This window comes from Cetorhinus maximus, chromosome 4 (genome assembly GCF_964194155.1).
Source record: "Cetorhinus maximus chromosome 4, sCetMax3.hap1.1, whole genome shotgun sequence".
In the NCBI taxonomy this organism is placed as follows: Eukaryota; Metazoa; Chordata; class Chondrichthyes; order Lamniformes; family Cetorhinidae; genus Cetorhinus; species Cetorhinus maximus.
Window position 1 is genome coordinate 176,830,990 of NC_135882.1, and position 13,209 is coordinate 176,844,198.

At 40.6% G+C, this 13,209-nt stretch overlaps 2 protein-coding genes across 4 annotated transcripts in view; one reads left to right on the forward strand and one right to left on the reverse strand.

Annotated features, from left to right (window-relative positions):
- The window catches only part of npc1 (Niemann-Pick disease, type C1), a 35,144-nt gene extending 26,999 nt beyond the window's left edge, over window positions 1-8,145 (forward strand). The window contains exons 21-25 of the mRNA XM_078541183.1: window positions 937-1,137; window positions 5,047-5,278; window positions 5,973-6,086; window positions 6,438-6,600; window positions 7,696-8,145. Coding sequence (XP_078397309.1) covers window positions 937-1,137; window positions 5,047-5,278; window positions 5,973-6,086; window positions 6,438-6,600; window positions 7,696-7,775 — 790 coding nt within the window. The 3' untranslated portion in view covers window positions 7,776-8,145. The remainder of the gene's footprint in view (window positions 1-936; window positions 1,138-5,046; window positions 5,279-5,972; window positions 6,087-6,437; window positions 6,601-7,695) is intronic.
- The window catches only part of rmc1 (regulator of MON1-CCZ1), a 73,588-nt gene continuing 68,428 nt past the window's right edge, over window positions 8,050-13,209 (reverse strand). For all 3 annotated transcript variants that reach the window (XM_078541186.1, XM_078541185.1, XM_078541184.1), the window contains one exon: window positions 8,050-8,261. In XM_078541186.1, the coding sequence (XP_078397312.1) occupies window positions 8,199-8,261 (63 nt within the window). In that variant the 3' untranslated portion in view covers window positions 8,050-8,198. The remainder of the gene's footprint in view (window positions 8,262-13,209) is intronic.

Consider the following 13,209-nt stretch of genomic DNA (forward strand, 5'->3'; position numbering starts at 1 on the left):
TTTCACCATAGAACAGACTCATTGCATTGTGTCTTGACACTGCTACATAACATGACGACACTGGGGGGAGAAAGCTGACTGCTATTTGGGCAAGCTTAATGCAAAAACATTGAACTTTTATACTCTATTGAGAGTACATCTTGTTCATTAGAAGCTAAGTATTGCTCTAATTTCAAATTTGGTGGATTTATCCACTTATGGCATTGATTGATTAACATAAAACCAGGTGCAGTGTTGTAGCTGCTTCAAGGTTTGGATGCACAAAGCAATAAATGCTTATGTTACACTCCCAGGGAATCTGTTAGCTGAAGCATTTTGTTTCCATATACAGCAAGACCTGGACAACATTTGGGCTTGGGTTGATGTGTGATATGTTTGCCATGAAGTGCCAGGCAAGTGCCAAGAGAATCTCCCCCTGACATTCAATAGCATTAACATCAGTGTGTACTCTCCGCAACACCATCCAGGACACAGCCTGCCTGACTGGTACACCCCATCTTATCTCTTTCCCTGACAAGAGAATTTTGTGTTGAATGTACTTTGACTGATTTCCTTTAACTTGCAACACAAGTTGTCCTTTGATTCTACTGGCCAACTTAAAACTATCTCTGCCTTGCCGATTCCTGTTTTGAGATATTATTGCTTCATACTGGTCTTGCCTTCTCCCATCTTCATTCCTTATGGCAAAATATTCAATGCCTGCATCTAACATGAGCTATATGTACTTCATGACCTCTCTCCCAAAGTATTAGTTTTAGTGTTACAGTAGGTTCCCTATTTCAGATTGACTGCTTGACATTAAATATTTCCCCTCTTGAATATTTTCCCTTTTTTTGAAGTCATGGTCAGTTTGTACTGAAATTAGAACATTTGAGAAGATTACACCTTTCCTGTTATAGAAAACTAATGCTAGCTAACTTTCTATTCCCTCTGTAGGGGCCATGCAGCGTACGGCTCTGCAGTGAATCTGCTTGAGAACAATACAGCTGTGGGAGCCACTTATTTTATGACTTATCACACAGTACTGAAAACATCTGCTGACTTCATTGCTGCTGCTGAGAGTGCGCGTATTTTGGCTGAAAACATAACTGAATCCATGAACATTTCTCACAAAGGCTATCGTGTCTTTCCATACAGGTAACTAACCATTTGCTCAGATAGCAGAAACCATGATTTCCACAATCTCCTGGTAAGAGCAGCAATTTATGAAATGAGCAGTAGATTGCTGTATATATCAAAAGGCCTTCCAGATCAGTAGTGAGTTCTGGTCACCTTTTCCTGTTCTTTTCATTACAGGGATCTTGTAAATTAGTTTCTGATCCCTTTTTGAAGTTTGTAGCAAGCCACAAAGCAACATGTGATCAGCATAGTTTCATCTAATACCTTGGGAAACAGCTGTGAATATGTACCAGGAAGTGCTCTTAATTGCTGTCATGGAGTGTTTTGTGGCATTTAAGCCATTGAGGAGCTAAATGGGCAATTGTTGCATCTTCTGTGTAAGCTGAGGAAGATCAACAAAGCAGATGAGTGAATCTGGGTATGAAGGATATTCTTGGATTTGCTAGATGAAGAATTTCCCCACCTGAGGGTAGTGAATCTTTGAAAGTCTCTATCCCAGAGGGTTGTAGAAGCTCAATCGCTGAGCATAGACTCGGACATCTACAGCACAGAAGGAGGCCATTTGGCACAAATTCCATTTTCCAGCATTTGCTCCATAGCCCTGGAGGCTATGGCAATGCAAGTGAATATCTAAATACTACAATGTTTGAGTTTCTGACTCGACCACCTTTCCAGGCAGTGAGTTCCAGACGCCCATCACCTTCTGGGTGAGAATTTCTCCTCCACTCCCCTCTTAGATTTAAGGTAGAAGGCTATGCCCCCTGTTATTGACCCCTCTACTAATGGAAACAGTACCCTCCTATCCACCTTATCTGTCCCTCAATCTTATACGTCTCTTATCAGGTCCCCCCCTCGACCTTCTCCGCTCCAAGGAAAACAAACCCAGCCTATCTAATCTTTTCTCATAGCTCAAACTCTCCAGCCCTGGCAGCATCCTGATAAATCTCCTCTGCACCCTCTCCAGTGCAATCACATCCTTCCTATAATGTGGTGACCAGAACTGCACACAGTACTCTAGTTGTGGCCTAACCAGCGTTTTATACAGTTCCAGCATAACCTCCCTACTCTTGTATTCTATGCTTCAGCTAATAATGGTAAGTATCCCATATGCCTTCTTGACCACCTTCAGGCATCTGTGGATATGCACATCAAGGTCCCTCTGATCCGCAGTACTTTCCAGGGCCCTAACATTCAGTGTAACCCTTGCCTTGTTAGCCCTCCCCAAGTGCATTACCTCACTTTTTTCCAGGTTTAATTCCATTTGACACTGCTCTGATCAGTCCATTGATATCATCCTGCTGTTTACAGGTATCCTCACTATTTACCACCCTACCAATTGTCATCCACAAACTTCTTGATCAAAGCCCCTACATTTAAGTCCAAATCATTTATGTACACCATAAACAGCAAGGGCCTCAGCACTGAGCCCTGCAGAACCCCACTGGAAAGACTTCCAATCACAGAAACATCCCTCTGCCATCACCCTCTGCTTCCTGCCTCTCAGCCAATTTTGGATCCAACGTGCCACTTTGCCTTGGATCCCATGGGCTCTTACTTTCTTGACCAGTCTGTCATGAGGAACCTTATCAAAAGCCTTGCTAAAGTCCATGTAGACCACATCAAATGCATTACCCTCATCAACATTCCTGGTTACTTCCTCAAATTCAATCAAATTTGTTAAACATAACCTTCCCATAACAAATCCACACTAACTATCCCTGATTAATCCGTGTCTCAAAGTACAGAATATTTCTAGTAACTTCCCCACCACAGGTTAGACCTGTAATTTCCTGGTCTATCCCTTTTTAATAATAGGACAATGTTAGCAGTCCCCTAATCTTCTGGCACTTCACCTGTGGCCAGAGGATTTGAAAATTACTGCCAGGGCCCCTGATATCTCTTCCCTTGCCTCCCTCAACAGCCTGGGATACATCTCATCTGGGCCTGTGGATTTATCCACTTTTAAGGCTGCTAAACCTGCTTGTACCTCCCCCCTCTCTCTCTGTTAATTTCCTCCTAATATTTCAGTCCTCTACCCTGATCTGCATCATCCTTTTTCCATTGTGAAGACTGACTCAAAGTATTCATTGAGGATTGTACCCATGTCTTCCAGGTCCCCACACATTACCTCTATGGTCCCTAATTGGCCCTACTCTCTTTCCCTGGTTGTTATCTTGCTCATTATATATTTAAAAAACCCTTTGGGTTTTCCTTTATTCTACCTACCAATGCTTTCTCATGACTCTCTTGGCTTTCCTAATTTCCTTTTTTAAGTTCCCCTCTGCACATTTTACACTCCTCTGAGGACTCTGCATTGAGTCCTCGGTACCTGCCATAAGCTTTTTTAATTTCTTGATCCTAACTTTTCTGTCCCTTGATGTCCAGGATTCTCCAGAATTGGTCCCCCCACTTGTCATTACGGGAATATATTTTAAGTGTGTTCAAGACAAAAATTGATAGATTCCCAGATATTAATGACTTTAAGGGATATGGGGTGTTTGGGTAGATCAGCCATGATCTAGTTGAATGGCAGAGTGGGCCAAGGGGTTGAATGGTTTATCCTGCTCTTATGTTCCTGTGTCACATGAAGCTATAGATCTGGCAAATGTGGAGGCAGGTAGGTGGGAGATGAAAACCAGGATATTGTCATGGTAAGGGATGGATTCTGGGGCAAAGGCACAAGATGGTAACTGACCCAGTCAAGGAACCTGACTACAACAGAGTTCTCAGCTTAAGATGTATATTGCTGAAACTCTGGGGAAAGAATACTCCAGCTAGCTGTGGGAGTTGGCTTGAAATAAATTGTGAAGAGGACGTACCTATCATTTAAGTAGGCTACAAAGGTGAATGTGCTCATTTGTCAGGTCTTCTCCCAATGTGGGAAAATGTGAAATAGTCCATTTTTGGCAAAAAGAACAAAGAAGCATATCTAAATGGTGAGCAATTTGCAGAGCGCAGATTGAGGGTGTCCCAGTGCATGAACTGCAAAAGGCTAGTTTGCAAGTAATTGGGAAAGCTGATAAGGGGAATTGAACACAAAAGTAGGAATGTTATGCTTCAGCTATACAGAGCACTAGTGAGACCACATCTGGAGTATTATGTACAGTATTGGTCTCATTAAACAGAAGAGAAATGCATTAGAAGCAGTTAGAGAAGGTATACTGGACTAATAACCAGAATGGGTGGGTTGTTTTATGCGAAGAGGATGTTTCCTCTTGTGGGAGAATCTAGAAATAGGGGTTCACTCTTTAAAACTGAGGGGTTGAGACAGATGTTTTTTTCAGGGTTACAAGTGTTTGGAACTCAAAGGATGTGGAAACAGAGCCATTGAGTATTTTTAAGACAGAGCTAGATAGATTCTTGATTTAACAAGAGGGTGAAAGGATATGGGTTAAGTAGGAGGTTACAGCCAGATCTGCCATGATTTATTGAATGACGGAGAAGGCTCAAGGGCTGAGTGACCTGCTGCTCCTAGTTCATTTGTATGTTGAGGAGGGGAAAATTGTTGCATATAAGCAGAGAAACATCAGGGAGATGTAGGCTTAGTATTGAATAAAGGGGAGACTTCTTGAATAGACCAGTTGGGCTAGATTCTGTATTATTGTGAGCAACCTAACTTTGCAAGGGCTCCACTCCCTTGTATTTTAGCACCTGTCCACCCTCCCTAACAAAAGGGTTTTGTGATCTGTTATTGTATTATCTAACTTTTTTTTAATTGAGTTGTCAGAAATGTTGACTACTGTTTGTGCCGAATGACTGAAGTCTCAATGTGCTTCCAGTTTTTCCTGGTTTTTTTAACCTTGAGTATTTTATTCTGGCCTGAAATTGTCATGTTTACTTACATCTTTAAATTTCCAGCCCACGCTCTTGGGAATCTTGTTTAGCAAATGGCACGTAGTAATACTAGATTATTCTGTTTGTTTACAGTGTGTTTTATGTATTTTATGAACAATATTTCACCATTGTGAATGACACAATTTTCAACATCTGTATGTCACTGGGAGCTGTGTTTGTTGTGACTACAATCCTGCTGGGCTGTGAAGTCTGGTCTGCTGTAATCGTCTGCATCACTATTTCTATGATAATCACAAACATGTTTGGAGTTATGTGGTTGTGGAACATCAGCCTTAATGCAGTCTCATTAGTAAACCTGGTTATGGTAAGTGGATTACTTGATTTACAAACTGCTCCAGATAAAAGCTATTTAGTATTTTGAGTGAAATGTCCAAATAAAGCCGTTTTCAACTTGCAGGCTTTTCCCAATGCCTGGAGCTAGTAACTTCAATAATGGCTGACAGAAACATGAGTACCTTTTTTGTAGTGATCTTTAACACTAAATTCTGAATAGTTGATCATCCATGCTGATGGTTTTTTTAAGTACTTGATCCCATTTGAGTCATAATACAGCATTCTGAATCTTGTACTCCACTAATGTTGCTTTAATCTTATCTGCCGTGGTAGACTGAGGTTGAATGCTATATATAAACTTGCTGTAACTCATCTTGCAGGCACTTGTGTGGGCAAATGTAAGCTTTTCTCACTTTTTTTCCCAAGTCGTGCTTTGACTTTGATCATTTTTGTACTCCATTTGTTTTTGCTCCTCTTCAACCAGTTTCTAATGTGCAGTTCAACAAACTTTCACACTTCTAGCCTACTCTGGTCAGTCATTGGGCTTCTGTATTTGCACCATTTTAGGAATGGAAAATTTATTATGGGTGTTTCTCAGTACAAAGTGAGCATTCAAACTCTACTAGAAAAAGTACTATTTTGTTAGCTGAAGAAATATTGGGCTTGGTCTTACAATCTGGGACAATAGAATGGATATTTGACATTGACGTTTTATTTCCTTGTAGTGTTGTGGTATTTCGGTTGAGTTCTGTAGCCATATTGTTCGTGCGTTTTCTATCAGTATGAAGAAAACCAGGGTGCAGCGTGCTGAGGAAGCACTGGCAAATATGGGTAGTTCGGTGAGTAAATTTAATGTGATATCTGTCAAGGATACATGATTTTTAGCTTTAATTCAGTGAATTTGTATTTGGAACTTTCATCCTAAGAATAAGGGGATTTGTCTGAAATCTTAATCTTGCATAAATAAAAATCCCCTCATGGATGTGTTGGCAAGGCCAGTATTTGTTGCCTATCTAACAGTTCTTGAGAAAGTAGTGGTGAGCCACTGCCTTGAATTGCTGCAGTCAATCTGTAGGGATTAACTTGGCTCACCATGGGATCTTCAACATTGGCAGCAGCTCCAAGTACTGGAGCTGTCCTGCTCCAGCACTTATCAAACTGAACTTCACAATTTTCTCCTCTTCTCCTAGGTATTTAGTGGCATCACACTGACTAAGTTTGGAGGTATTGTGGTCCTGGCATTTTCCAAATCCCAGATTTTCCAGATCTTCTACTTCAGGATGTACTTGGCAATTGTGCTTTTGGGAGCTGCTCATGGCCTCATTTTCCTTCCAGTATTGCTAAGTTACATAGGTAAGATTCAAGTTGTAGCACAACAATCTGGCTGTCATTGATCATTTTAACTTTGGTTAAAGGAGAAAATTCTTGCACTAGTCTTACCAGCATTTAAAACATAGCTTAATGAATAATTATCTATTCACCTTTCTCAACACTAGTCTTGAGACTTATGTAAGCTAAAGTGCAGCATCTTGCCCTGTGCAGAATGTTGCTGGGGTAAGTAAAGTTTATGTAAACTAGGGTCATTTCCTGAAATAGATAGGTAACTATGAAGTTGCAAATGACAACTTGGACATATATTGAAGTAAAGATGATGATAGACATCTAACAGGCTGGAATGGCAGACACAATGTAGAGAAATGTGAAATGATTCATTTTATACTACCTCTTAATTCATACATTTTGGCAAGATTTAAGGAAGTACATGAACAGAGGGACCTTCAATATGTGCACAAATCATTGAAGGTGCATGGCAGGTTGAAAGTGGTTAGTGTACAGGATCCTGGGCTTTTTAGTTGGAGGCATAACACTAAGTTGACCTCAAGTGGAGTATGTCTCCAATTCTGGGAACCACACTTTAACAAAGGGAAAGCACTGAGTGCATCTAGGGAAGAGTTCTGGTTCATGAACAGACTGAGTATCTCTTTTTTCCAATAAAGATGTCTGGATAAGAGTTGGAGGGAATCTCCTCCATTTAGAGCTATGGAGACTAGAACCAGTTAGAAGGGGTGAATTTTTCTTATTCTACATATATGTACATAAGCTATAAGAATGAACATTTTCCTGACAGCACCTAGCCTGTACATGAGCCTAGTTTCCATGAGTAAATTGCAGGTCACATTAAACCCCATTCACAGCAGCTGAAGATCAGCTATGCTCTAGCATTAGTTAGGCTGCTTCATGAACAGATATGCAAGATGTGGGGAAGTAATTTGATAGATGCTCGCAACCTCAAGCTTTGTCCTCCAGTTGATAATACAACTCTAGCCATTGTTGGCTTTCTCAAATCAAACTAGAATTTACAATCTAAATACCTGATTCAACCATTTCTAGAACATTTTAGGTTGGAGATTTTATACTCTGTCTGAATTGTTTACTCAAATAATTTAGGACCACCTATGAACAAAGGAAAAGTTTCTGCACTGCACAACCTCTACAAGAACACCGAACAGGAGAGACTGTTGAAATAAACCAACATTGACCAAGAACTTCAGCATCAAAGACTAACTAATGCATCCTAAATAATATTCAAAGGACTTTGAACTATCGTTGCACTTTAATGCAGAAATTGTGGCATTCTGTACCCAGGAAATCGGCTAGTTTGCTACAGCACAAGCTATTTAAGGACGGTCCAGTTTTATTGGATTAGTAATATCTTAACTGGCAGTTCAGTCAGTGAATCTATAAAACTGAATGCAAGATTTTCTCTTTCCAGTTGACCTGTTGAAGAATGACACTGGGAAGTGACACTAATACATATTTTTAATACATGCCAAAATCATGTAGATAATTTTTATGGTCCTTTTTATATGCACATTAATAAAAGTTTCTAGACATTCAGTAACTGGTGCATTGCTTTGTGTGCAAGTCCTGAGTTCATACAGTCATCGGTGTCAGAAGTGCTTGTTCACCAAAAAGGCTTTTGAAATGGGTGACATGTTCTTCACAGTGCTCTCCTGAAATTAAAACAACCCACAATGTAAGGAATGTGACCTGGGATTAGTCTCAAGGTAAAATGAATTATTGTAGTACTAGTGCAATTTCATTAGGAATCTTACAAGCCCCCAACAACTAAACATTGGAGAGGGGGGGGGGGGGGGGGGGGGGTGCCATAAACTCAACATTTTGCTACCTAAATTTAATTTTTACTGTACAACTTTTAGCTATCTAGTTAATGTCTTGTGCTTTTGAAACTTGAATTAATAAGTCACAATGCTGCATAAGGTAAAGCAAAAGATAAGTGTAATTGGTGAATGAACAGTGACATTTCAGCTCAGCCTCTAGACCTTTTAACCAGTTCCTCAGTTTAGGTTTCTATTAATTTGATTTGAAATCTATTAAAACATTTTAATTGATCAACTTTACATTTTTCATACTATGGAGTGGGGAAGATAGCATTTCTCTTTTGCTTTTATACTATGAAGCATTGTGCTGTTTGGCTGCTACAACCTATGTGAAACCCACTAAAGGAAAAACCTATTGAATAGTGCCATAGGATCTTGAAGGACAGATGGGACCATGTTTCCAGAACAAAGTAGAATTTGGGTCACAATATTGATATTCTATATTGAAACCAGTGTGAGGCAAGTTCAGAGTTCAAAGCTGGCTAGCTGAGTCTGAGCCAACTGTATTTGGAGAGAATAAGTGACATCACAGGGAAACTAGGTTCTTTTGTCTTTTATGTAAGGTTTGATTAGTAAAGTTTACAAGCAGTAAAGCTTAAAGTAGTGGGGTTTTAATAAATTAACAAAACTAAGATGGCAGGGTAGATGATCTTGCAACTGCAAGATGTGGGAGCTCGATGCAAGTGAGATCTAGGGCGAACTTGTCTGTGGTTGGAGGAACTTTGGTTCAGTCAGCTGTAAAAATATTAGTGGGCAGTCACAGCCCTTAAGGGAGAGTCTTCTGATTTTGGTCAGGGACAGGAGGGTGTGACTGCAAGTGAGCCAGATAAGGTAGAAGTGAAGGAGCCTTGCCTCTGCAATTGTCCAACAGGTGAGAGGTTCTTGCAACTTGCATGGATGAAAGCAGGGGCAAACTGACCATGATACAGGAAGCCATTAGAGTATGGGGAGTTAACAGGAATGTAGTGGTAGTAGGGTAGCCAATTATCTGCAGCTGAGAGGAGTTTAGATGGCTGTGTTGCCTGCCTGGTGCCAGGGTTTAGAACATGTTGGCTGGAGAGGATCCAGTGGTTATGGCCCATGTAGGTACTAATGACATGAGCAGCTAGGGGCTAAATTAAAGTAGAACCTCAAAGATAATCTCTAGATTGCTACCTGAGCAAATGGAGCCACACACTTACTCTCCTATCTGATGTGTGGGAGAAATGGGTTTAGGTTCATGAGGCACTGGGACCAGATTTTAAATCTCTACCACCCCAGTTATACAACTTGCCAGAACATGGAGTGAGAGGAAAGAGGAAGTGTGATAAATTAGAGAAGGCAAGATAGCAAAAAAGTGATCAGGGCATATAGCAGGAAGGGGCTGCAAAAACAAAATAGGAAAAAGAACTAAAGGCTCAATGCACATAGCATTCTTAACAAATTTGACAAAATCTACATGATCAAAGCCTTGAATGTTCAAGGGTACATGACATTCTGGAAACTAGGGAAAAGGGAGAGGTAGTTAAGAATCACAAAGATTAATTAGTGTTAGCAGGAAAGATCTGGAGAGACAGCCTCTAATGGAGGTGCAGGAACAGAGGGACCTCTGTATACATACATAGGTCATTGAAGATGGCAGGGCATGTTGAGAGAGCAGTTAATAAAGCATTTAGTATCTTGGACATTGAGTACAAGAGTAAGTTGAACTTGTATGACACTAGTTAGGCCTCATCTGGAGTAGTGTGTCCAGTTCTGGGTGCCATACTTGAAGGACATGAAGGTATTGGAGAGAGTACAAAGGAGATTCGCAAGAATGATTCCAAGGATAAACAACTAGCTATGAGGATAGATTGGAGAGGTTGGGACTCCTTTTTTTCCTTGGAGAAAAGAAGGCTGAGAGGAGACTTGATAGAGGTATTCAAGATCCTGAGGACAAGGTAAATAGTGGGAAACTGTTCCCATTCAAGAGAACATCCAGAACTAGAGGGCACAAATTCAAAATAATTGGCAAAAGGAGTAAATGTGATGAGGAAAGACGTTTTTCACCCAGAGGGTGGTTGGAATATGGAACAACTTTCCTGAAATGGCAGTGGAGGCAGTTTTGATCGAGGTATTCAAAAGGGAATTGGATTGCTACCTGAAAAGAGAATGTGCAAGGTTATGAGGATAAGGCAGGGGTGTGGGACTAGGTGGAATGCTCTCAGCAAGCCAGTGCAGACACGATGGGCCGAATGGCTTCTTCTGCATTGTAAAGATATTGTGATAGTACAATAGAGAGAGATGACCTGTTCTGGAGATCAGTATATGGAATCACTTTGGGTTAAGATGAGAAATTGTGAAGGTAAGAAGTCATTTGAAGTGGATTATAAGCTCCCTAGCAGTAACCACCCTGTAGGACAGGGTAGACAGGAAGAAATAATGGAGGTTTGTGAAAAGATCCAGTGATAATCATGGGTGATTCCAATCTACATTGGACATATCAAATTGAAATAAATAGATAGCCTAGATGAGGAATTCAAGTTTTGGGTCAGTTTCTTAGAACAGCATGCTCTAGAGCCAACCAGAAAGCAGGCTATTTTAGTCATGTGCAATGAGACAGGATTAATTAATAACCTCAGTGAAGGCACCCATAGGTAGCAATGGTCATGTGTTTGAATTTTACATTCATTTTGAGGGAGAGGACTGGATCTAAGACTAATGTTTTATATTTAAATAAGGGTAATTATGAGGGCATAAGACAGAGCTAGATAAAATGAACTGGGAGATTAAGTTAAGGGATAAGTCAGTAGAGATGCAGTGACAGACATTTAAGGATTTCAGAATACCCAACATATTCCAGCGAGACAACTCCAGGATGCACCATCTGTGACTAAGGAAGTTAAAGGTATTACAATCTGCAAAAATGAGGCAGGTCAGAAGATTGTACAGAATATGAAGAACAGCAAAGAATAACAAAGAGAAGTTAGAGTACAAGAGAAAGCTGGTAGAAAGAGTTTCTAGACATATTTGAAAAAAGTGAGTGTTGATCCTTTAAAGTGTGTCTCTGGGAATTAATAATGCAAAATAAGGAAATGGCAGATGAACTCAACAGATTTTGCATCGGTCTTCACTGTAGAGGATACAAATAACTGTAAATGAGGTGGTGAAAGGGAGGGAGGAACTTAAAACCATTACAATCACCAGGGAAATGGTACTAAGAAAATTATTAGATCTAAAAGCTGACAAATCCCAGGGGCCTGATGGACTTCATCCTAGGGTCTTAAAAGAAATGGTTGCTGAGACAGTAGATGCATTGGTTTTAATTTTCCAAAAATCGCTAGGTTCTGGAAAGGTCCCATCATAATGAATGTGATGTCTATATTCAAGAAAGGAGGGCGATAGAAAGCAGGAAACTACAGGCCAGCTGGCCTGCCATAGGGAAAATTCTGGAATCTATTGAGGTTATAGAAGGCACTTTGAAAACCTCAATGCAATCAGGCAGAGTCAACATGGTTTTGTGAAAGGGAAATCATGTTTGACTAATTTATTGGAATTCTTTGTGGAAGTAGCAAGCAACCTGGATAAAAGGATCCTGTGGACGTGCTGTACTTGGATTTCCAGGATGTTTTTGACAAGGTGGCACATCAGTTACTATGCAAAATAAGAGCTCCTGATTAGGAGGCGGCAGGGGGGGGGGGGGGGGGGGAGAACATAGCCTGGATAGAGGATAGGTTAGCTAATAGGAAACAGTGGGCAAAAATGCGTCTTTTGAGTTGGCAAGATGATGAGTGAAGAACCACAGGGATCCATGTTGGGGCCTCAACTATTTTCAATTTATATCAATGACTTGGATGAAGGGAACAAATATGTGGTTGCTAAATTTGCTGATGAGGCACAGATAGGTAGGAAAGTAAGCTGTGAAGATAAGGAATCTGCAAAGGGATACAGATGGGTTGAGTGAGTGGGCAAAAATTTGGCAGATGGATTATAACATGGGAAAAAATGAACTTGTCCACCCTGGGAGGAGGATTAGAAAAGCAGCATATTATTTACATGGAGAGAGATTGCAGAACTCTGAGGTACAGAAGGATGTGTGTGTCCTGGTGCATAAATTACAAAAAGTTAGTGTGCAGGTACAGCAAGTGATTAGGAAGGCAAGCAGAATGTTTATTACAAGGAGAATGGTGTATATATAAAGTAGGGATGTTTTGCTACAATTGTACAGGGCATTGGTGAGACCAGATCTAAAGTAGTGTACAGTTTTGATCTCCTTATTTAAGGATATAAATATGTTATCAGTGCAGAGAAGGTTCACTCAACTGATAGTGGGGTTCGGCGGGGGGTGGGCAGGTGGGGGGAGGTTGGGCCTGTGTCCACTGGAGTTTAGAATGAGAGGTGACCTTATTGAAAGATATAAGATGCTGAGGGGACTTGACAAGGAGGGTGCTGAAAGGATGTTTCCCCTTGTGGGAGAGACTAGAAATTGGGACACAGTTTAAAAATACAGGGTCTCCCATTCAAGGCAGAGATGAGGAGAATTTTCTCATGAATCTTTGGAAATCTTTTCCCAGAGAATGGTGGAGGCAGGGTCAAGGAATATTTTTTTAGGCCTTGATTAACAAGGGAGTCAAAGGGTATTTTGGTTAGGCTGACTTAAGGCCACAATCAGATCTGCCATGATCATATTGAATGGCGCAGCAGGTTCAAGGGGATGAATGGCCTATTCCTCCTAGTTCTTACGTTCATATGTCGTGTTTAAATAAATAAAGCTTACAATTTTGTGTGAATTACTGCTCATTTAAGACTGATACTGAAGTAC